At 38.4% G+C, this 26383-nt stretch overlaps 1 protein-coding gene across 1 annotated transcript in view; it reads right to left on the bottom strand.

Moving 5' to 3' along the window:
- Positions 1-5012: 5012 nt before the first annotated feature.
- Positions 5013-26383, bottom strand: part of MEI4 (meiotic double-stranded break formation protein 4) — a gene marked incomplete at both ends in the record, with an annotated part of 150514 nt that continues 129143 nt past the window's right edge. Inside the window, one exon of the mRNA XM_081094743.1 lies at positions 5013-5282. Coding sequence (XP_080950869.1) covers positions 5013-5282 — 270 coding nt within the window. The remainder of the gene's footprint in view (positions 5283-26383) is intronic.

Here is a 26383-nt window from a genome sequence, read left to right as displayed (position 1 = left end):
CTCAAAGGGAGCTGGATGGTTGATTGACAAGGTAGAATGCAGGGAAAAGTCTCACATCTCTTCTCCCCAGATCAAAGGAAAATGCATAAACAAGAGCTGCCTGAAGTTTTCTGGGGGAACATATCACCGAAATATTTTTATTTACTTATTTATTTATTTATATGTTTTTGTTCCCATGATAATAAAGACATTTCTTTTTACCTGATAAGATGGTTTAGAAATGTCAAATACTGTCAACAGGATCATACTGATCAAGTCTAATAATGAAATAGAGATATTTTTTCTTTGCACTTAAAAAGTATTATTTTGAAGCCAGTGTAGAGAAACTATGCTTCATATATATTATTTATTTCCACGTCTAAGGCTCATGAATTAACTCTCATCCATATACAATTGTCTTATCTTGATTCTGGCATTTTGAAAGACGTAACTTGCATTATCCTCAGGAAGTGTTACTCGCACTGGCTTACACAAGAATCAAATACTAGAGTAGGATTTAGACCCATTTCATTTAAATAAGAGGTTCTCAACCTGTGGGTCGCGACCCCTTTGGGGGTCGAACGACCCTTTCACAGGGGTCGCCTAAGACCATCGGAAAACACATATATAATGACATAATTGTTTTTGTGATTAATCACTATGCTTTAATTATATTCAGTCTGTAACAATGAAAGTACATCCTGCATATCAGATATTTATATTACAATTCATAACAGTAGCAAAATTACAGTTATGAAGCAGCAACGAAAATACTTTTATGGTTGGGGGTCACCACAACATGAGGAACTGTATTAAAGGGTCGTGGCATTAGGAAGGTTGAGAACCACTGATTTAAATAGATGCCCCAGACTGGAAACCTCTGGCATTGTACTGCAGCTTTTTATTCTTCCACACACACAGGATATTTCCATCAGCCAGTTCTACTTAACGGAGTATAAATTTCCCACCATTACCATTATCACAAGGGCATGAAACATAGGTCTAAAAATAACTTTTAAAAAAGAGTGAAAACTGGAGTGTTACTGTCAGGATAACTTTACTCTCTACACTTTCTACTTTTGCGGTTAGGACATGAATGACATCTATGGGTGCCTGGGTCCTGAGAGCGCACATCGTTGCCTTTGTTGCTTCTCACCTGCTTGAACACTTTGGTTTTTTTTCCCAGTCCTATGACCATGGGCAAATTACATGCTCTGTGCTTGCTTCCTCATCTACCCTGGGAAAATATATACGTATCTCATAAGGCCGCTAGGTATAAGCAAAACAATAAATTTAGAGGACTGCCCGGCACATACCAGGGGCTCAATATGCTGGGTGTTATACCTGCCTTAATAAAGCGGTGGTGCCAAGGCACTGGATTATCTGATACGTACGGAAGAGAGTCTATTTAAAAGGAAAGAACCTCATGAGCCAAGATCACACTAGCTTCAGAAATTAGTAGTATTGTTGTTTTCACATGGAAATAATATCAGCATATTTATTTAGATTTAGAGATATCCTCACATTTCTATAAAGTTACTTCTAGCTCTGCTGTGTGTTTTATAATTGCAGAGCCCAGTCTCTTGTGCTCTATCCTAGACGTTGTTAGCTGCAAGATTAGGTGCCTGGTCATCTATGGTGAGCTGCACTTCTTGGTCATGGTCCATTGTGGAAAGAGAAAAGCCACACATTTGAAGTCCAGTGGTCACTCTTCTCAGGGGAGTGGCCTGGCTCTGGAGTTCTGGGGAAGGTCATGCCAGGCAGTGTCAGGGTCTGCTCCATGTCCTTCATGCTGGTTAGGGAAAAAAAAGCACCTGCTTGTGGTGGTACCCCTTAAAGATAAGGAAGTAAAAGGTAAGAAAGGAGAATTTTTTCAAACTTTAGAATTAGTTTCAAGAGATCTGGAACTCTTTCTACAAAATGGATGTTGAATTGAGTGTGTTTGAAGAGAAGAAAAAAACAAATAAATCCTTTTCCCTGATGGTTAAGTGTTTGGTGTATCTATTGTTCCTCAAGCATTAATCATTCATGAAAAGGTCTTAGTAGTTAAGACGTTAAAGCCCAAAGCAGTGATAGCTCTGTTCCCTTATCACATCTGGGGCGCTGTCCTTATGCAACTCTGAAGTTCGCAGTAATGTGGAACTAAAAGCTAAGTATAATGATGCTGATTTTTAAGTGTTATTATGATTGACAGATATATTTGTAAATTAAATACTCATTTTAACTTAATCATGAATAATTAAGTTCCCCCAAATCCTCCTTTGGAATTTTAAGGCACACACAGGGAAAGTTAAGTAATTTAGTTAAGTAATTTGGGATGATTGAATTTCTACTTTCTGAATGACTTTATATGTATTAAGTCCTCCTATTCAGTTTAAACAATGATTAGAACAGTGATTCTCAAACCACTTGATAAAACAGATTTCTGGGCTTCATCCCAGCATTTCTGATTCTGAAGCACATCTGGGTGGGGCCCCAGAATTTGTTGTTCTAATAGGTCCCCAAGCGTTGCTGATACTGCAGGCCTGGGGACCACATTTGAAAACCAGCTTTATATGTAGATCAGAGACTTAATGAGGTTAATGTTTATCTACAAATCTTGATACCCCAATGGATTGGCTATGAAACACAGCTATTAACTAAAATATAAGTTCACCAACTAGTTAAGCACCTACAACAAAATTAGATTAAAATATCAGAAGAGAATTTTATAAATTCAGAGTATATATCTATGAATTATTTCAGTGTCTTGAGTGTTAGACTCATATTTTCCTTTTACAAGTTTTCTTTCTTATTAGTAACTAGAGGCCCAATGCACAAAATTCATGCAAGAGTAGGTCTTCCTTCCCCCAGCTGCGGGCACTGGCTTCCGCTGGCACCCAGGATCCAGGCTTTCCTCCAGCGGCTGGCAGGCACCTGGGACCCGGGCTTCCCTTGCAGCCCCGGCTTCGTCTGGAAGTTCATCCAGAAGGATGTGCGATCTAATTAGCATATTACGCTATTATTATTATAGATGGATTCTTAAAACTATTTAGAGGACTTTCATATTAAATGAAAACAAAACAAAAAGAGCCAGAGTCAGTCATACTCATAAGATTTTGACAGTTTTTAACAGAGTAGCCTGTTCATTGACCAGATGAACTTAGTGTTGTCCAATTCTATAAATAATTTAAAAAGAATGAACTGACTTTCCATAATAATAAAATACTGTATCTTTTTTCAATAGGAGGTCAATGTTACCACTCTAATCATCTTCAGCAAATACAAAGTATTGATGTTGAGTCATTATATTGACTGTTAAAAGAGAGTGCTGTTTTACAAATCTGATAAAATACAAAACTCAATATGCTTATTTTTATATGTGCAAATAATTGGTTTGCAAACAAAGCTGGTGCTTAATAATTGATGAATAAATGAAACCAGACTATCATTAAGTTAGAACCACCAATACTTTTAAAACATCTACAAATGTACATAAAAATCTGGAAATGTAAATAGCTTTTTGCCTTGCCTCTCATCCAGGAATATTCTGCCCTTATCTATGCCAACAAGTAAGAGTGGAAGGTGCACCAGTTTGTGAAAGACCTACATAAAATGTCACCAATGTCTAGTTATAGAGCCAAGGACAAAAGGTCACATTTGTTTCCTCTCCCACTGGACTGGGCACGGGAGCCTGACAGTCCAGCCACCGCACCTTTAGAGCGAGCTTTGCACTTTGAAAGCATCAATATTTGAGGATGTTCTTACTCTGGTAAAATGCTACACATTCATTAAAATATCTTCACTGCCCTCAACTCGGGGTCCAGAACATGCACATGTGGCAGAGACCAAAACCCAGTTTATAATCAGGAGCCCAGGCCAGTGGGACCTGCAACCTGAGCAGAGCTTCCTAGCAGGGCCCAGTTTGGATGAGCTGACCCCCACGTGTTGCCTACACCTCTGAGAAATAATTACTTCCTGCTTTATGTCACTGAGATTTTGTGGTTGTTTACTACATACTAATCGCTGACTGATACATACAATGAGTCTCGGTATTATAAAAAAGGCTTGTTCTTTTCCATAAAGTTAGAAATAATTCCAAAAATAACTGACAGATAATTATTTTATATACATTTTAAAAAATATCAGTGACATTTGGGAATGTTAATTAACTTATGGAGCAAATTTGGGTTTATTGTGCCCTAAGTTGTGGTATAGGAAAGTACATACTATGTGCTCACTAAACTAGTTGGGTATGATTTTAATAATTGAAATAAAGTAAAAAAAATGGTGTAACTGGAAAATTCAACCAATACTTTTAATAAGTATAAACATTCCTTTAGTAAGTATAAAGTATATTTCTGGATGGTATAATTTGTGAAAATTTTCTTAATGTCTTATTACACACGACTTAAACTACATTTTAACAATAACAGGGATATTATATCCAATTAACAGAATCAAAAATAACATTTTTTGAAAAAACAAACTGAGCATTTAAGCCACTAATTCGTATTTTCAAAAGGATTTGACAGATCTGTTGATTATAGGAAATTAAAGGCAATTACCTTTACAAATGTTCGACTTCCCTCCTGCAGCAGTCCCTTCTAAGAGAGACAATGATATAAGTGAAACTGTGTAAGAAAAAAGTTTTAAAAATCTAATTTATAACCACTGATTTTAAATGGTGGGTTGATGAAGCAATAAAACTTTTAAGAACTCTTCCATTGCCTTTTAGTATCTATTACATGGAAATATTTTAAAAGTAAATATCTTTTATGACATGCACAATTAATGACCCATTTTAGAGAATAAGAGGCCTATACTGAATAACATTATAAAATATTGTCACATGGGAATAGCTGATACTGACAGATTATAGGAAAGAAATATGACTCATAATAATTTGTCACATGTTAAGACTCTTAAATTTAGTTAATCATTATATTTAGAGATCCATTTAAAATGCTCATTTAAAAATATTCTTGAAAATCTTTTAAGTACAAGATCTTCATATATTCAACTTTTGTATGTTTCATATATTTGGTAAATTGCTAAGGAAGTGAGTTATTTTCAACAGTTTTTATTTCTATGGAGTTCAAGAGAATGCCCAATCTCCATAAATAAAAAGTAAATAAAGGAAATGTATCAGAGAGTTGCAAAACAGCGTCATCATGCTTCTGAAGAAACTTCTTGATTTCTTGATCATCATGCCCCAAACTCAAAGTACTGCTTTCTTCGTTTTCCTTTTGAAGAAGCTGCTCCAGAACCCAAAAGAGGGAGAAAATATTTTCATAGCGTGAAGCATCATAACTGGCTTGCACCTACAAATAAACACACTCCTTTTAAAAAAATATTGGTTGTAGCTCAAATCAGAAAAAAGCCAAATAAGGTGATTACATTTTCAGACAAAAAATAAATACAGTTGACCCTTGAACAACACAGAAGTCAGAGGCACTGACCCACCCTCCCCCCATACAGTTGAAAATCCACGTGTAACTTGTGAAAACCCCCAAATTTAAGTTGTCCCTTGGGATCCAAGGGGATTGGTTCCAGGGCCCTGAGTGGGTAGAATATCTACATATGCTCAAGTCCTATATATAATAGGGTGTAGATTAATGCATAGAGTCGACTCTCCACATAGGCGGAGTCCCAACCATAGACAAAAAACAGTGCAGGTACTTAATGAAAAACAATCAGCATTTAAGTGAACCCACAGAGTTCACACCCATGTTGTTCAAGGGTCAACTGTATTTGACTTAATACCTCTGTCTTCTTGTTCCTTTTCGAGAACAAAGGAGAAAACTGGACAATCTTGTATTACTTTTTTCTCTTGCTGGTTTACAAAGCTCTAAATCCTTTCTCTGCATTATTGCTACAATTTATTACTCAGATGATTCGGAGAATACTTGGCAAAGAGGCTTACACATACCAAGTTCTGTGTGCTTATTTCAACATTTCATCAAAGACTTCCCATCAATAATACTCTTGCCAAGGATAATATAAGGATTTTTAGGGGAAGGATTTTAGGAACATGTTTCACTGTACAACTCAGTCTTAGAGCAGTTAGAGTTATGATCTGTAAGTGACCAGACGCGATCCTGAGTCTACAGAAATCAGGGAGCAATAGGATTAGATTGTGTGGAATTGGATATGTGGTCATGAGGGAAAATGTAGATGTGTCTTGTAGAAGTTATTATTTGGCTTAGGTGGCTGAAAATGAGATGGGCAATGGAAAGCCTAACACAAGGGAATACAGGAATCAGTGAAAAGATAGAAAATGGCTTTATCATTTACTTATTAAGAAATATGTTAGAAATATTCACCAAATCTATTTACTGTAATAATACGTAAATGAAGAAACATTCTTTTAGAGCCCAGATGAATGTATTCTTCTAATAAACAAGAGTCAAATATATATAGATAACTAATCAAATTTAAATTTAATAAAGACAATTTAAAAACAACCCGGAAACTGTAGACCAGTCTCATTTATGACTATAAACATTTCCAAGTTTTATGAATATAGACACATGATTCCAAACAATGACATTGAATCCAGTAATGTAATCAAGCAGGATTTCTTTTTAGGTGCTTCAATAATAGGAAATCTTATCAATATAATCCATCATAACAAATTTAAGGGGAAAAACTATATGAGCGTGTCATTAGGTACAGAAAAATTTTTTTGTTTTGTTTTCAGTTACAGTTTACATGGAATATTGTATTATATTCAGGTGTACAGCATAGTGGTTAGACAATCATATACTTTGTAAAGTGTTCCCCCTGATATTTCCAATTCCCACCTGGCACCATACATAGTTATTACAGCATTATTGACTGTACTTTATGCTATACTTTATATCGCTATGACTATTTAGTAACTATCAATCTGTACTTCTCAATCCCTAATACATAACATTGTATTAGTTTCAGATATCTATATATATAAAAGCCTAAGCAACCTTTTTGACTGAATGACTGGAATGACCAGCTGCTATGATGTGCACTGACCACCAGGGGGCAGATGCTCAATGCAGGAGCTGCCCCCTGGTGGTCAGTGTGCTCCCACAGTGGGAGCACCACTCAGCCAGAAGGGGCTCATGGCTGGTGAGCGCAGCTGTGGCAGCGGGAGCCTCTTCTATTGCCGCAGCAGTGCTACCAAGCAGTAGCAGTGGCAGGTGCAGCAGGGAAGGGATGAGCAGCAGCGGAGCTGAGCCCGGCCCTGGCTGAGGCTCCTCCCTGGTCTCCTGCCGCTTTGGCACTGCTATATCCCCTCTCCCCCAAGGGGTCCCAGGTTGTGAGAGGGTGCAGACCAGGCTGAGGGACCCCACCAGTGCACAAATCCATGCACCAGGCCTCTAGTACAATATAATGATTTGATATGTGTATATATTGCAAAATGATCTCATAAGATATTCAGTTGACACCCATCAACATATATAGTTGCAAAAATTTATTTTTCTTGTAATGAGAACGTTTTTACTTAGTCCACCAAACCACTCCACTTCTGGCAACCATCAGTCTGTTCTCTGTATCTATAAGTCTGTTTCTGTTTTGTTTGTTCATTTATATTGTTCTTTAGATTCCACATATAAGTGAAACCATATGGTAATTGTCTTTCTCTTATTTCACATAATATTCTCAAGTCCATCCATGTTGTTGCAGATGCTAAAATATCATTTTTTATGGCTGAGTAATATTCCATTTCATAGATATATCACCACATTTTTGTCCACTCATCCAGTTGATGGATACTGCAGTTGCTCCCATAGCTTGACTATTGTAAATATTGCTGGCAATGAACATAAGGGTACATATATTCTTTTGAATTAACGTTTTGGGTTTCTTTAGATTTATTCCCAGGAGTGGAATTGCTGGGTCGTAAGACAGTTCCATTTTTAATTTCTTGAGACAACTCTGTACTGCTTTCTACAGTGGCTGCACCAATCTGCATTCCCCCCAACAGTGCACAAGAGTTCCCTTTTCTCCACCTCCTAGCCAACACCTGTTGTATTTTGATTTACTGATGACAGCCATTCTGACAGGTGTGAGGTGATACCTCATTGTGGTTTTAATTTGCATTTCTCTGACGATTAGTGAGTTTGAGCATCTTTTCATATGACTACTTGCCATCTGTATGTCTCTAGAGAGGTGTCTATCAGGCTCTTTGCCCATTTTTTAATTGGGTTGTTTAATTTCTTGGTGTTGAGTTGTATGCGCTTTTTTTAATAAATTTTGGATATTAACCTCTTATCAGATGTATCACTGGTGAATATTTCTCATGGCACTCAAGGGTTCTGTTTTCTCCACATGCTTCCAATACTGGTTTTTTGTTTTGTTTTGTTTTATTTTGTTTGTTTCGCTTTTTGAAAATAGCCATTCTGACAGATGTGAAGTGATACCTTATTGTGGGGTTGATTGGCACTTTTCCGATGATTAGTGATGTTGAGCAACTTTTCATGTACAGGTTGGCCATATGTCTTCTAGGTAAAAATGTCTATTCAGATCTTCTTTCCATCTAAAAATCAATTATTTTCTTACTGTTGTTTTATAGAAGTTCTTTATATATTTTGGATATTAACTCCTTAACAGGTCTATGATTTGCAAGTGATTTCTCCCACTCAGTAGGTTGCCTTTTCATTGTTGATGTTTTCCTTTGCTGTGCAGAAGCTTTTTAGTTTGATGTAGTCCTATTTGCTCATTTTTTATTTTGGTGCAAATCCAAAAGAGTAATTGTCAAGACAAATGTCAAGGAGCTTACTACCTATGTTTTTTTAGGAGTTTTATGGTTTTGGGTCTTGCATTCAAATTTTAATCCATTTTGACTTGATTTTTGTGTATGGTGTAAGATAGTGGTCCAATTACATTCTTTTGCATGTGACTGTCCAGTTTTCCCAGCACCATTTATTGTCCTTTCCCCGTCGCATATTCTTGGTTCCTTTGTCATCCTATATAATAAAACCCTAATATGCAAATCGACTGAATGGCAGAATGACTGGTCACTATGACGTATATGGACCACCAGGGAGCAGACGCTCAATGCAGGAACTGTCCTCTGGTGGTCAGTGCACTCCCACAGGGGGAGCGCTGCTCAGCCAGAAGCTGGGCTCATGGCTGGCTAGCACAGCGGCGGTGGCCTCTCCCGCCTTCAAGGCAGCACTAAGGAGTGGGCCTAAGCCAGCAGGTGGACATCCCCCAAGGAGTCCCAGACTGCGAGAGGGTGCAAGGTGGGCTGAAGAACACCCCCCACCCCCCAGTGCATGAATGTCATGCACTGGGCCTCTAGTAAATATGTGAGTTTATGTCTGAACCAGGGGTCCTCAAACTACAGCCTGCAGGTCACATGCAAATACAAATATTGTATTTGTTCCCGCTTTGTTTTTTTACTTCAAAATAAGATATGTGTAGTGTGCATAGGAATTTATTCATAGTTTTTTTTTAAACTATAGTCCGGCCCTCCAACAGTCTGAGGGACAGTGAAATGGTCCCCTGTTTAAAAAGTTTGAGGACCCCTGGCCTGGACTCTCTGGTTGCTTTGATCTATGAGTCTGTGTTTTGACAATAACATTATTTTGATTACTATAGCTTTGCATATAGTGTGAAAAGAGGGAGCAGGATACATCTAGCTTGTTCCTTCTCAAGATTGCTTTGCTATTCAGGGTCTTTTATGGTTACATACAAATTTTAAGATTGTTTGTTCTATTTTATACTTTATTTTTAAATGCTTATAATATTAATTACTTCTGCCCTCACATTCCCACAAATTGGACTATACATTATTAGATGAATACATCCAATGTCTATATGACGATTCCCTTGATGTGGAATGGACTCTATCATCAATAATTAATTACTAGGACTTTGGTCAGCATTTAGTGACCACTAAAGATACCAGGTATCTGGATCCCATCATTTTTATGGATTTGAATTTTTTAGCTTATATTCTGGTTGTTTATATATTTGTTTTATCATCTGTTAAGATTCTACACATGATGAGTAAAGCTAATGTGTTCCCGTCTCTACAGTTTCTGTAATTCCTAGAACAATGTCTTTCTCGTCCATAGTAAATCTCAATATACATTTCTTGTTTTGAATTGAACAGGAATTGTAGTGACTTAAAAGGTACCTCTACAGACACATGCAGTAGTGCTCCCTTATCTACAGATTTGTTTTCTACAATTTTAATTACCCATGGTAAACTGCCTTCCAAAAATAAACAATTTGAAAGTTTTAAATTGCACACCTCAGTAGCGTGCTGAAATCCCATGCTGTCCTGCTCCATCCCTCCTGGTACATGAGTCACCCCTTTGTCCAGCATTTCCATGCTGTGTAGGCTACCAGCCCCTTAGTGGCCCTCTCAGTTACCAGATTCACTATTACAGTATTTCAGAGCTTGTGTTCACGTAACCCTTATTTTATTTAATGGTCCCAAAGTGCAAGAGTAGTGATGCTGGCAATTTGGGTATGCCAAGGAAAAGCTATAAAGTACTTCTTTTAAGTGAAAAGGTGAAAGTTCTCAATAAGGAAAGAAAAAAATCATATGCTGAGGTTGCTAAAATGTATAGTAAGAACAAATACTCTATCCATGAAATTGCCCAATTTATAAATGAAACTTTATCATAGGTGTATATGTATAGGAAAAGCATAATATATAGAGAGTTCAATGCTATCTTCAGTTTCAGGCATTCACTGGGGGTCTTGAAATGTTATCTCCCACAGATAAGGGGGGATTACTGTATTGATTATTAGTGGCATTTTTCCATATGAAATTATGATTAACACTTTATTCCAAACTAAAAATTTTTTTGCAGTATGTGTTTAACCTGATCATGTGAGCAATGCTTAAATATTTTTTTTTTAAACCTGCTCAGTAATGATCATGAATAGTCCAAATTCCTGTATGAGATAATAGGTAATTCCTCTTGGAACTATTATTATAAACTTATATAGTTATTTAAACATTAACAGAAATTAGGCAGTACTTAAATGCAAATTCTATAGCAAAAAGGCACATTTATTTCATTTAATTTGAAGCTTTAACTATAGCAGGGTAGAGTATTTTAGAATGACAATAATAGGTAGAGCGGTGCAAATGATTTTAGAGTTCACCTCTGTTGATATTAGCTATATATTCTAGTGTTTATTCTGTTGGGCCATACATTGGGGTTTTGTGAACCAAATGGTTATTCTTTTTTGAAGTTACTTAGTTTACTTTTTAGTTAACTATGGTTTACATGTAGAACACATTTTTTATAAACAGTTAAAAATTGCCAACTGTGCTTATCATAAAGAGAAGTCTCCCTCCCAATAGAGGCCATAGCATCCGGGCAATTTCAGGGCATGTGTGTAAAGCACGCAGACTGGGTCGTGGCACCTTTCCATTGGCTTTGAGACTCGCACTCTGGGCATGTTTACCTGGGGTCCTCACTGTCGTGTCTCATTTCTCCATGTGGTTTTGGGCTTTGCTCTTTACGTTTATCAGAACTTATCTATCTTGGGTCCCACCTTTGTCCTAAAGGCCTGTTCTCATAATAAGTAATTGGATAAACTCTTTTGTTCCAAGATATTAACAGCGTGTAGAATATTAATTTGAGACAGTATGCATTACCTTACATGCCCTCCCTCTCAGCATGACTAAAATGCATGTCTGTGGGGGAGGTCTTTCTTGTAGTCACCAAATACCATCACCCTGGAAGCTGCCTGCTCTGCTCAGAGACTTTCAGAATTACTGCATTGCCTGAATCAAAAGTAAAGTAAATGGTATTAAGGTGATGGCTTTTCCTCTTCTATATTCTGGTGTAACCGCTACCTTCTCAGCATCACATTAGACTGAACGACACTATGTTAGAAAATACCCAGCACAGGAGGAACATGCCCACCTGGAAAATACCCAGGCTTTCTGCCTGAACACCCTGTGGGGAAGATGGAATGAACCTCAGTCACAAGCATCAGGGCTGTGCCTGTCTGATGTATTGCTACCACTTTCTCTCTTTATCTAGGTCTTTTAGGATTGAGGGAGCCTTCAGAGGAAGCGTCTATAGTCCCATGACTACTTCATATGACCCAATCCTGTTTAGACAGCAGGGAACAATCAGAAGAGGACATACTTTCTAAAGAAAAATCATCATATATTTTGTAGAACATTTTAGAATTAAAACATTTTATGTTTCTATTCTTGAGCTGGGCTTGAGGAAGTCAAAGTATATAAATATTTTTAAATGGTGAGAAAATATTAATATTTCTATACATGCTGCTAAATTTCACTTTAAAAGTTAGATTCTGAAGTTAAGGCTATAGACATATTATGCTAGTTTCCTAACTAGCTGGAATTCAGATATTTTTGCAAAGACGTACTATCCTTGAAAAAGACACTGCTACTTGCTTACCCACATCCATTTTTTTTCCTTCCTTTTTCATCTGTCAACCTCAGTTTTGTTCCTGGTGACAATGGATCAACTAAAAGTGTACATTGTCCAGTCTTCCTTAAGGCCAATTCTGGTCAAAGAGCTGTAAACAGAAGTAACAGGGTGGGGTTTCTGGGAAAGCTCTTTGTCTTCAATACCAGATGGACTCTTGTGGAACGTACCTTGTGCCTTCCCTCTTCACCACTGTTCCTGAGGGCAAGTACAGATGAAATGCATGCAAGTAGAAGAGCCATCCTGTGAGCACGAGGATGAGGACCATGCAGGGATGGGCAGGAAGGGCCAGGTTCTGGAGGGCACTCTGCAGCTCAGTAGTCCCACACAGGGAGCTGTTCCTACCTGTACTATGTTGGGATCCCTTCCTCCATTTTGGCCTTTTATATTTGGGACCTTGAGACTTCATCTAGGCAGGAAGGTAACTAGTCATGTTCCTAGCTTTGAAAAGGTGCCGCCTTCTGCTGTCTCTGACACAGAAATGAAAGAGATGCCTAAAGGGACAAAAACAGTCCCATTCCTTAGTAGCAGATAATGGAGGCACTGTACACTGGAGGTGTGGCTTGAAGTTTGGGTGTTTATGTTTAATGCTAAAAAATCTGACTATGTTCATCAACATTTTAATTGATATGTGCTGGCTGAGGGCATGCAGAGGTGAAGTCTGACACTTTGAGAAATAAGTATGCTGCGAAGGGGTGAAAACACAACACATTTTCTTCGTATTTCTTCAAACTCAAGAGATAAAGAAAATCCGATCATTACAGGGCAGAACATCAAGACAAAAGAGTATAGGCATGTAACCTAAATGTTAAATTCAATGATCATTAACTATAATACACCAATGGTTCAGCATCCTACATGTCAGATTTTATGAGACTGTAGCAACTGAAATCAATAGTGTTGAGAAGAATAAATTCAACAAAATACTTTAAAGGAAAAGGTCCATTGTCCCATAATAACTAAATGAGAAACATACCCCTGAATTTTAAGAACTTAGCCTTTTTATCTACTAGACAGCAAAGAAGCAGTAAATTTCAGTCAAGGACCTGAGGAGGAGGAAGTTCACTCTCTATCAGCAGTTACTATGCCCTTTGAGGCTTCTGAAGCCCATGAGAAAGCATTTACAGAGCTGACAGATAACCAGGGGCTTGGCTAGGGCCCTGCACAGTACTGCAACAGTGCGTCAGAGCAGAGTAGAACCACATGCATATCATATCTAATATATATATATGCATGTGTAAACATATATAGAATCAATAAAGCAAAGGAAGCACATATCTAATATATGCTATATAATATAGTACATATATTTAATATATTTTGTTGCCTATAATCATATGTCTATCCTATATAATAAAAGGCTAATATGCAAATCAACCAAATGGCAGAATGACTGGTTGCTATGATGCACACTGACCACCAGGGGGCAGATGCTCAGTGCAGGAGCTGCCCCCTGGTGGTCAGTGTGCTCCCACAGGCCTAAGCTGTCAGTTGGACATCTGACATCCCCTGAGGACTCTCGGACTGTGAGAAGGTGCAGGCTGGGCTGAGGGACCCCCTGAGTGCATGAAATTCGTGCTCTGGGTCTCTAGTATTATATAACTACTAGAGGCCTGTTGCATGAAAAGATTCGTGCAATAGGCCTTCCCTTCCCCTGGCTGCCGGCACCAGTTTTCCTCCAGCACCCGGGACCCAGGCCTTCGCTCCGGCCGGAGCCGCCTTCAGTTTTTGCTGCTCCAGCCGGAGCCGCCTTCAAGCCTTCGCTCCGCCGCTTCATGCCTACATATGCAAATTAACCGCCATCTTTGTTGGTGGTTAATTTGCATATCTCACTGATTAGCCCATGGGAGGCGTAGCGAAGGTACGGTCAATTACCATGTTTGTCTATTATTAGATAGGATATATAATATCTATATTATATAGTTATAGACTTCTATTATATATACATTATATAATATACATACATGTGTATAAATATATGAAATCAATGAACTTATGATTGCAAAAGAAGCACACATTCACTTAAGACTGTTTCCTAAAAAGATTGTGTCATATCCTTTTCCTCTGCCCAACACCTAGATGCCAACCCTTACTGAGGAAGTATAAAGCTAAAGGCTGATCGGAGCAGAAAGTATATAATTGGGAATATTTCATAGATATGAATTGTGAGCCAGGGCTCAAAGAGTGTGTGAGCTATAGAGTGGTGAGTCATCTTCTGATCAAAGTGCTGGTCAAAGAATAATAAAAATGATTCAATGGCTATTAATCCATTTTGCTTTATACAGATAATGGTACAGGTATCTACCTTAAATGTTGGATATTGGAGACTTGTTCTAAAGAGCTTATGTCTAATTTGTGAGGTAACTTAGAGTTCTAAACTATTGACATTACTAACATTTGGGATCTTGATAGTTTACCTTGTTTCCTATGGGGAGTAGTTCAAGTATGCAAGATTTGTACATTAAAAATAGCATGTGAGGAATAAACATAACAGAAAGGATTTTAAAAATCTGTCATTATGACCCTTGTTCAAAAATAATGATTTTTCTCATTAACCAATTTTACTTACTTTTCTCAAATCTGTTCCCTGAGACTGAATTTATATAGTAAGGTAATAGCAAAATGAGCAGCCAAAAAAAAAAAAAAAAAAGCCCTATAGTGTAAGAGGACTTTGGACAAGGATCACAGAGAGTGAAAGGGTGGTTTGTATTTAACAACAGTACAGACTGAGTCTCCCAACAAAAACAGATGTGGCAGTGCCTCTTGTTGGTTGAGATCTTTGAGAAAACAGAATGGTACTGAGCAAGGTTTCTTTGTAAAGGAAGGCCATCAACTGAACACATATTCATGGATTTAATAATCCCTGTTGGCCATTTACTAATTGTGTGACCTGGGCAAGTTATTTAAACCTCACTAAGCCTTACATTTTTCCTCATCTAAAGCTTAGAAATAATAACAGTTACTCCTTCCCTGGGTTGTGCTGAGAGGATTACATTAAACCATACATTGAAAACATAGCACAGGAGCACAGATTTTTTGAATAAGTATTATTATCATAATCACCATGATTAAGTTTTTTTCCCCAAAGTGAAAGAGCCCCTATTCCTAAGGTACTCTGCACCTAGAAGAAGACTACTTACTGGCATTTTCAAGTAGTGTGCTGTGTCAGTTATTGGACACATCTCAAGTTTACTGCGAATTGTTCTAGAGCTGTGTCAAGAATCTGAGGCAGCACTACTTTCCTCAATCAAGAAAATCCTTCAAAGATAGTAGTAATCTAAAAGATAATTCCTTTTTGCATAAAAGAGTGGTGCTGAGGAACCTAAATGTAAGATGATTATTATAAAGCCTTTCTGATATTAGAAAGCCCCATGGATATGAACATTTGCAAAAGAGTCCACCCCAGACCTTACTCCAAACCCCTATCAACATTATATTTAAAGAGCTAGCTTGATTGTCTCTCTTTAATGTTATATTCTCCAATTATCTGACTAGTGTTAGATGGGTCAACTTATTCAAGTTCTATTCTAGACGCCAGTTCTATTCTGAGTCCTAAATACTAGTAATATGTTCTTTTGGTGACTCAGTAATATCATAGATTAGACCCTTATACTTTGATGTTTTATATTTGCATATTCCTGTGGTTTGACTCCTACCTACCAGCTGACTGGTGGATATGATGATAAGATAGATTCCACACTGATTTTAATACATGGACATAGCATTTTCCTGTTCTAATAGGTCTCTTGAGTCAAGTTTAAATAGCTTTATGCTGCATCCCCACTGCTTTCTTGGGATCTGTAGCCTCAATTACGGGGTCATCAATCCCACTCAGTAACTTTTCCACTATTTTATAGTACAATATTAAACTTGGTCTAAAGCTGGAAATCCTTCAAAATAAATTTGAGAAGCAAATATATCATTTATGAGTCTGGACTTTTATCACAGTAATTCTTAACAAAACAATACAAACCAGATGATTTGGTTATTAATATAAGTCTATTAAGTGAAAGAACAGGGCTCAGAGACTGAAATAAAAGCAGCTGAGTTCTTTCAGGACTAATTCTGCTGGGAGTACTTAGCACTTTAAAATTTTATGGTTCTCCCTGCCTTGCACTCCCCTCTCCCTGTTCAGTCCTATTACAAACATTTATTGAGTACCCTCATGTGCCATACCCTGCGGTAAGTGCTACAGATAGAGATGAACAGGACAGGTTCCCTACCTATATAAGAACTCTAGTATGCATCTCTAAGGAGACAAAGAAGTAAGTAAATAATGACAGTGCAGAATGCATGCGCTAAGGGCTATAAAAGAACTCCAAGGAGAATTGAGGCATTTGGTGTGAGACCATGCTAAAGGGCAGGAAATGACTTCAGTCATGAATGATGATCCTGCAGGTTTGCTTCCTGCTAGGTAGGATGGCAGGATGCTTTGGGAGATGACTTGAAAATTACTGTCAGCATAGGTAAAACACCTGTCTCTGGTAAGAGAATATGCAGTGAAGCAAAGGAGAGGCAGAGAGCTTTAAAGGGGCAGCAGGGAAGGCTGTCACCAATCTCTGCAGCAGTTCATTCTGGAGAATGCCTTTGCCTTCTCTCAGGCCATGGAAATAGACTAGATAACTGGTTTCCACAGTCAAGGGCCAAATCTCTTCTAAGTGTTAACAATAACTTTAAGAGCATAATTGTTTCCATGCGGTCTACAGTCACTTAAATGTTTGATACTTATCTTCCTGAAAGATGGAATGGATAACAAGAGGAAGCAGAAAAGTAGTATTCTTGGGAGAGAATGCAGTTTCACTAAGTTCAACTATTCCTCCCATGTAATTAAGACAGAGCTTGAGAAAAAGAAGCCAAAGCTGATGACATACCGGCTATACACTGGAAACAGATCTAGATGGCCATTACTGATGAAAAACAAATGTCCGAATAGCCACTGGGGGTAAAATCAACAAGGAACGTTCTTCTTTAGGATTCTAAATAAAAGATTATCCAAGACAGCATCCAAACCTGACCAACCAGGCAGAAGGCAGGTGCTAGATTTTTAGAGGAGCATTAGTGACTGCCCAACCAGGCAAAAGGCAGAGGGTTAAAACAATTTCCTAGAGGCTGCTTAGCTAAGCTTTGATAAATGTGCCTAAGTAAGCAAGTAAATATACAATGTACGTATATTTTAAGAGCACTGGATCTAAAGCCCGGGATTAGTGACAAGATGGTGGGCTGAAAAGTGACCAGATCCTTTCCAATAATTTTGCTTAGAAATTGAAAGTCAAATTTGATTTGCCTCAGATATTCTAGTTATTCTCTCCCAAAGGCCAACTGAACAGGGTTGGGTTTGCAGAAATGAAAAGCCAACACATCTTTCTGTTTTTTCTTTCTATTTTCAATATGTATCACCACTAACTCAATGAAACCAGTGTATTAGAACTTGCTATCAAAGGCTGAGTGGAACGGCCTAACACAGAGGGAGGTTTAGAAACATAACGGAGAAAACACCATGTTATCAACATTTTATCTTTTTATTGCAATAGAGACTGGGCCTAGAGCAAAGTGAATAATATATTTTTCTTTTTTTAAAAACCAATCGACCACCATTTCTCATTTTTTAAAAAACAGGTGTTTTTGAGATAGAATTGACACACAGTAAAATTTACCCTTTTTAAGTAGTTTTATGAATTTGATAAATTATTTCTAAGAGAGAACTGTTACAGAAATAATCTTTGAATAAAGAAAAAGCAGTCATGCTACAACTATATGATATTGTTTAAAAACATTTTAAATGTTTGTTACCTTCTATCTAGTTGATTTTTTATTAAAATATATATACAACATTTAGTGTATTTTTTCACTACTACATAAAATATTTCTCTAACAACTATAATTTTGTTATCTAAAAATATTTCAGAGAAACTTTCAAAAAGAAAAGTCCATATGTAATGTGGAAAGCTTAGGAGAAGGAACTAGGCTTCAAACTATGAGTTTTTCTGTTTTTGTTATTGGAGAATAAATGTGTCTTTTCTTTCCCTGTTGCTTGTGGGAGTATGATTCTTGGGGTATCGCTGGAAGAAGCATTTCTAGAGGTCACCAGGGTAGGATGAGATATGATAGAAAGCTCTATTTCAGTGGAATTATATTCCTGCATTGCCAAATTCCCTTTTCCCTTAGTTCAGTCATAGAAGAGGTATAGCTGGGGTTTAAGTAAAACTAGAAGCAAAGTCAATATCGAGAGTTTCCTTTCCATGTTGGATCAGGTCCAGTATAGCATCAGGCTAGTTGCAGTCCATTGTGTATGGAGATCCACACAGCCATGGGCCATACGGGAAAATTCCAGGGAGCCAAGCATGCTAAGAGGAACCAAGAGAGTGAACTTCTTTGTTCAGGGGATTATATACCCCAAATTTTCTGAGAGCTTGCAGTGGCCATGCCCATTTTGGCCAATGACTTCTGTTCCCAGGTGTGACTGACAATAAGCACCTTTCCTAGTCATCCCAACTTTACTGGGCTTGCATCTATCTTCCCTTTGTCCAGTTCCCCTTTGTAGGGAACATACCTATAATGTCTGGCCTTCCATTTTTTTCTTTCCTATTATTAATAACTAGCTAAGTACAATGGTATCGATTTAACTTTTTTCATTATCTTTGTGCTGAGAAGATGCTGGGTAAATTGATCTGTCACAAAATGCTAAGTGGACCTAGAGCAAGCATGTCAAACTCCCGGCTGGTGGGCCGCATACCTCACTTATTTAAAAGCTCATGTGGCCTGCTGGCTGCAAGTTTGACGTGCTTGACCTAGAGATAGCTTTCTTATCTTAGTATCTGGTGAGAGTCACTACCTGATGACAAATGTGTTTTTTTTTTTAAAAAAAAAAAGGAGTAAAGAACCAGAGGAAGTCTTAGGCTTTCATTCCTTCTTCAAATGCCATTTCCTCAGTAGCTACTGCCAGCTACAATGCTGAGATGTAAATTACATAACAGCAGCAAGTATGGCTTTAAATCCTTTAGGCATCTCAGTTCAAGGTAGAATTACACATAAATGACCAGGATATAATGGGATATATATCACAAGAGGGTAATGTCCATGGTATTGTTGAAGTGGCATTGCTGCTGAATGAGTTACAGTAAAACACATGAATAAGGAAAGTTAGTGCATTATGGGAAATTCACGTTAACTTAAATGTACTGAAAATAAAACAAGTAGAAGAACAATTTAGCATACTTATACTAATAAACAGGTTAAAGTGATGCTCATCTTTTTCAGACACATATTACAAAACCAAAATCAAGTGTTCTAAAGAAACACTTGCATTTATAAGACAGATCAATTAGTTTACTTAATTAACACTGTGAAGACTTGGGTATATGCTTTACAAGCAATTGTTTTCAGAAAAAAATAATGTTTCCAGTAAGTTCATTGTCATTGGTTAATTTAAAATAACCTTTAGAAAATGGTCTAGCCGGTTTGGCTCAGTGCATAGAGTGTAGGCCCCCAGACTGAATGGTCCCGGGTTCAAATTTAGTCAAGAAAACATTTCTTATGCAGCATAATTTTTCTAGTAATCCTAGAAGATATGATGAACCATCAAACATTATTTATTTTGGGGTTATCTACAGAAAATTACTACGAAACAGTTACTCTTAGCAAGTAGTATAATAGATTAAGTTATATATCTTTTCAAAGATTTAAGTTTTAAGAAATATTATTTAGAGAAAAAGAGTACCCATACTATATGCACAGTTTATTTTAGGAAATTGTGTATGTGCATGTATACAACTGCATATAATTAATATAAACAACTAAGTTGCTTTAATGACCCACAAGTGTGTATGTAATATCTTGGTAACAATAATGTTTTATAAACACAATTCTAAAGCAATTAGGGAAAAACCTGCACTGGTTCCCATGAAATAAGACTTTGGTTTGAAGATATTTTTTATAAAAGTTTGGTTAGTAAAAAAAAAAAAAAAATTCAGTGAGCATGTATTGTATAATGCAGAATTTGTCTGGTCTTTGCCCCTGGTTCCTGGGAGCTTCTAAATCCTTGGAGCTTCCTGAGTATATAGGAGTGTCTTTGTTATTCATGGTGGGCCTTAGGCTCACACTTGAAATTACTATGGAGATGAGTAAGGATGGGGTGGTCACCTGAAACACCAAACATGCAAATTAAAGGACTGGGGCATTGAGCCAGCCTGACCTTCAGCGAGGACTGGGGGCTGGAGATTGAGTTCAGTCATGTGGCTAATGATTCCATCTATCACATCTACATAATAAACTCCAATAAAAATTCTGGAAAACATTGCTCGGTGGGGCTTACCAGTTGGTGAACACACCGATATACCGAGCGGGTACCATACCCAGATTCCCATGAAAAGAGGGCATGTACGGTCTATGTTCAGGACCCTTCCAGACCTTGGGCATGCATCTTTTCACTTGGCTGATCCTGATTTGTATCTTTTATCATAAAATAGTTGCGCACTTTCCTTGGTTCTGTGAGTCACTCTAATTTATTATCAAACCTGACGGAGGCAGTAGAAACTTCTATTAATTGTGCACTTTAGCTAAATATCCATTTCAAATCATTTACAGTGTTCCTCAGGTCAAGTCTTGTGATGATTTATTTATTGTTGAATGCTTCCAGTTTGAACTACTGACAATAAATGGTATTTAATTTACTAACTAATTCATTTTTGCTCGCTAAAAGTAGTTAGGCTTTAGTAGCAGGAGGTAATATTCATTCATTCATTTTAGATTTGTGTGTGTGTGAGATACAAATAGCAAAACATGCAGCAACCCAGGGCATTAAGTCTGCTCTGACATAATAATGCTGCCCCTGATAATGCTTCCCCTGATGACCAGTCAGGGCCTGAATCAAGCCAGTCTTTTGAGAGTGGTCACTACAAAGAAGTCATTTGATGCATGTTATTGCTAATATGCTATTAAATTTTAATTATTAAATGCTGAGTGTTATTAAATGTTCATTCCATTTACTTCCCTTCGGCTCAACATATTATGATGTAATCACTTCTATTTCAAAGTCAGTAATATGCAGTTTTCAGAAAATTCATATCATGGATTATCTTTTCCAATCTTCTTGTTCTCATTTAAAGCAATTTGTTTTATTATCCTATCTAATAATAGACAAACATGGTAATTGACTGTACCTTTGCTACACCTCCCATTGGCTAGTCAGCACAATATGCAAATTAACCGCCAACAAAGATGGCTAATTTGCATAATACAGGCAGGGCGGCCAGCGCAAGCCGCCATTCGGGCCCGTGTGCCTCCTAAGCCTCACGCCCAGCCAGGACCCCCGTGTCAAGCCCTGGGCGGCGGGGCTTGGTGGCGCCAATGGGCCGCCTAAGCCCTGCCCCCAGCCAGGACCCCCCTGTGTGGTCTTGGGTGGTGGGGCTTGGAGGCGTGATCGGCCCGAGGAAACCCTGTTCTTGCAGGAGTCCTCCTGCAATGAGCTTCTAGTGTCTAAATAAAAAGAAAAGATTTGTGAGAGGCCAGAGAATCATTCTCACATCTTCCAGATGTCTTCTTTTAGAACACGCCCTGGGTAAGGAGCACTAAGAGGGCCATTCTTAATGCTCCTTACCCAGGGCGTGTTCTAAAAGAAGACACTGACTCCTGGGTTCCTGGAGCGGAGCATTTCACCCTCCCCAACACAAACCGCTCAGAGAACAGACTGAGTCAACAGAACAGACTGCTCCCATCAGTCACAGAAACTGATATTTTCAAAACATCCATTTTTCAAATGGCCAGAGTTGACATTTCTGATAGTCAATATTTAAGACTGTTATTCCAGTTTAAACTATTAGCCATGTATTTGAGTATGTATGTCAGTTATAAAGGTTGGCAAATATAAGCCTGTGAGGAAATCTTCCTTTGTCAGCCACTATCACCTGGATGACATTTAGGGAAAATGGCATAATATCTTTCTTCTGAATACTGGCATTTTAACTCTCAAAAGATTATCACTGAAATATTTGGCCATGGAAATCTGAGCAATGCTATCTGTTAATGGCCTCCTATAAACCTAACTTGGAAGGATCATATGAGACTTGGAAGAAAATATAATTAATATAATACATAATATAATATTTCATATATAATATACTGTATATTCCTGTTTGTAGCTAGTGACAATGAAAGTTAAGTGTGATGACACTAACATCTGAAATTTTCACTCAGCATTTCCCTTTTTATTTTCCTTCACCTCCCTCCATTTCACACATTTTTTACTTCTTTTTCTCAATCCCTGAGATATGTTGCCTTTGGAGTTGTTATGGTATTCTGTCTCATATTTCCTAAGTCAGGATGATTTGTATTTTTAATAGCTTTAACTGATCAGTAAACAGATGTGTTGGCAGCAATACCGTGGGTTTAGTTTACTATTATTGGATACTAGAGGCCTGGTGCACAAAATTCATGCGCTGGGGGCAGGGGTAATCTGTCAGTAGGACATCCTTAGCACTGTTGCAGAGGCGGGAGAGGCTCCCACAATTGCCACTGCACTCACCAGCCCAGCTTCTGGATGAGCAGCACTTAACCACTAGGGGGCAGCACACTAACCACTAGGGGGCAGCTCCTGCATTGAGCGTCTTCCCCCAGTGGTCAATGTGTGTCATAGTGACCAGTCATTCCCAGTGGTTCTGCTGTTAGGGTCAATTTGCATATTACCCTTTTATTATATAGTATAGAGGCCTGGTGCATGGGTGGGGGCCGGCTGGTTTGCCCTGAAGTGTGTCCTGGATCAGGGTGGAGGTCTTGCTGGGGTGCCTGGCCAGCCTGGGTGAGGGGCTGAGGGCTGTTTGCAGGCTGGCCAATCCCCCCAGCGGGGACCCTCACCCCATGAGGGTGTGGCCAGCCTGGGTGAGTGGCTGATGGCTGTTTGCAGGTTGGCCACAGCCCCTTCGTTGTGGGGGTCCCCACTGGGGTACCTGGCCAGCCTGGGTGAGGGGCTGAGGGCTGTTTGCAGGCTGGCCACAGCTCCTTCAGGGTGGGGGTCCCAACTGGGGTGCCTGGGTGAGTGGCTGATGGCAGTTTGCAGACTGGCCAAGCCGCCTAGCAGGGACCCTCACCCCATGAGGGTGTGGCCATCCTGGGTGAGGGGCTGATGGCTGTTTGCAGGCTGGCCATGGGAAGCAGGTATCTGAGGTTTATTTATCTTCTATAATTGAAACTTTGTTGCCTTGAGCGGAGCCCAGGGCCAGCCAGGGCAGGCAGGAAGCTTGGCTTCCTCCATCGCCGGGGCAACAAAGCCTCCTGCTTGCTCCAGCAGCATGGCTGCCAGCTGCCATCTTGGTTGGGTTAATTTGCATATAGTCGCTCTGACTGGCTGGTGGGTGTGGCTTGGGGCATATCAGAGGTTCAGTCAATTTGCATGTTTCTCTTTTATTAGATTAGATTGCCTATGGAGAGGTGACTTTAAGGGAACGTAGAGAAAACCTGTATTTATTGAGTACCAACTGTAGTTCAGGCACAGTGCTAGGCATTGTACATATGACTTCTTATTTAAACCACAATGGGTTAGGTGGTGATACTGTCACTGTTTTATATAAAGACACAGTGAAGCTGGGCTGCGTGTGTCATGATGGAGCTGTGATTCCCTCCGGGTCTTTATGGCTCTGAATCTGTGTTCTTTCTTATTCTAAATTTTAGTATCTGGTGGTGTGACCTTGGAAAAGTCAGTTATGTATTGATTTATATCATCACATATCAGAAAAAGGATTTTAAGTAAATAAATCTTAATCTCTCTGGATTATAGTTTCTTTGTAAAAAATGAGAATTTCAATTCAAAAAGCACTTGATTACTGTGGTTTGATAACTTCCATATGTACTAGAGCCCCAATGCCCATATAAAGTGGTATATGCATCTTACATGCTGTATGATATGCATTTTACCACTGAATATGTATTTCAATGCAAGTCTCAATTCTTTGCACATTATTAAATATTAAATTCTGTTACCACAGAACTCTATGAGACATTTATGTAGCACAAAAGAAGATGGAACAGTATTAACTCAGTACTTGCTGCTAGAGACAGACATCCCTTTCCAAGATTCTGAATTCCGTATGTTTTGAAGCATTACAAATAACTGTAGGAGCTAAAACGACTCTTTATCCAGTTCATGCACCCTTTTCAATGCTTATTTCACAATTTCAGAGGCATAATATGTCTTTTAAAGTCATATTACCCTATGATAACACATAGTTCTTTCATACTTTTAGTCATTTCTTCATGGAGTCATACATTCTCATAACTTCCTAACTGCCTGCAATATGCTACATAAAATGCTGGCTTCTATGTAGTAGTGAACCAAAAAGATGTAAGATGTGCCTGGTAGGAGTTTACAGTCTAGTAAAGGAGACTGGAACTAAACTAAACACACACACACACACACACAGAGTAATGAGTACTATAAGGAAAACACATAGAATGCTATGACAGATAAAATCAGGAGGTGGGCAGCTCCCCATGAGGGAATCATTAGACAGTTGAGAGCCCACAGAGGCGCCACCTTTTGAAGGAAGCGGGCAACACTCCAGGCAGAAAGGGCTGGAAGACTGGTCCATGTATGCAATTGGACAAATTCAACTCCCATCCTTTAGCTATGACCTTTCAGCTTTTGAAGTAAATAAACTAAAAATAGGCAAGACCTTCTACCTTCCTGCCTTCTCTAGGGCTCACAAAATAGAATTTTGCCTTCCTCCATACACATTTCTCCTGAGAATAACTTTTTATGGCATGTTGTGACATGTGAACCTAAATCTATAAAATTAAGTTGAATTTAAAATGAATATATTCTACAGTATAATTTTAATTTCTGAAGTACCTTTTTTTAAAGGGACTTATGGTTCATTCTTTTTGTTGTTGTTGTTTAATAGGACAAAAGAGCATGAGAGGTGAAGAGCTTCCAGTCCGAGGATTGCTGTGAGGTATGTAAACCCTGTAAGCCATCTCCAGCTGTAAAATTCTATGATGATCAAAATTCAAGGTAAGTCTCTGTTTGAGTGTTAAGGAATCCAACTCATGTTGCTAAATATACAAGTATGAAATATGCATAGGAAATGCTTTATCATTACTGTAGACATCCTCTTTAAACATAATTCACAGGCATTTGCCAAATGCTAAATTAACTGATGAAATCTCCTCAACCCAAACATAGTTTGGAACCTAATCTAAAACAATTGTATTATGCTAGTTACTTTAAATGAAAGAAATAGTTTCAATAATTTATTATCAGAAAACAATATGATGAGCAATTACTTCTATAAATTGAAGGCACATTTCTTTTTAAAACTACATCTCTTTGCTGTAAAAGTAACCATAACTAAGAATGCAACTACCTGATGCAAACCAGCACATCACACTTTACTGGGAATATAATTATAGTTTTCCTAGCTCTAACTTCCATGCTTGTAAACAGTTTGAATGGCACGTAATTATCTGTTTTCCCCTAACTACTGTCCCTGAACCTCTTTGTTAAATGCCTAACAAAATCATTCCAGAATTAAAGTCAAATTAAAGCTACATCCATTTAACTTTACAGTTTGGACATATCACTGTATGAAGTAAAGTGACATTTAGCCGTATTATGTAACTAACTCAATCTAAACTTAACTGGTAGTTCTTTTGTTTGCTCTCCTTGGCATGGGCTTTAGCATGCATCACTAAAATGTTTACACTTGAAGGGAACCAGTTTGCCATATCCTTTCTGTCTCTCCTCATCCTATCTACTCTGCTCCAAAATTAGGTACATATGGAGCACTTGCCCCATTTTGTCTCTGGTGGATGAAGGGATTGCCCTGAGAAGCCCCCCATAAAGCAGGGCCACATTTGTGCCCCCCCTGTACTCCAGATCCCTGACAAGACAAGCTGTCTAGGAGTGGGGAGATTTGGCAGTCATTCCATTCCTCCCATTCCTCCCAATTCCATAGGTACTTCTACGTGCCCACTTCTACCCATCCAACCAGCCATCCATGTATTCACCAAATAGTTAT

Source organism: Myotis nattereri, assembly GCF_964212035.1.
Source record: "Myotis nattereri genome assembly, chromosome: 6".
Classification (NCBI taxonomy): domain Eukaryota; kingdom Metazoa; phylum Chordata; class Mammalia; order Chiroptera; family Vespertilionidae; genus Myotis; species Myotis nattereri.
This window is presented reverse-complemented; position numbering and strand designations above follow the sequence as displayed.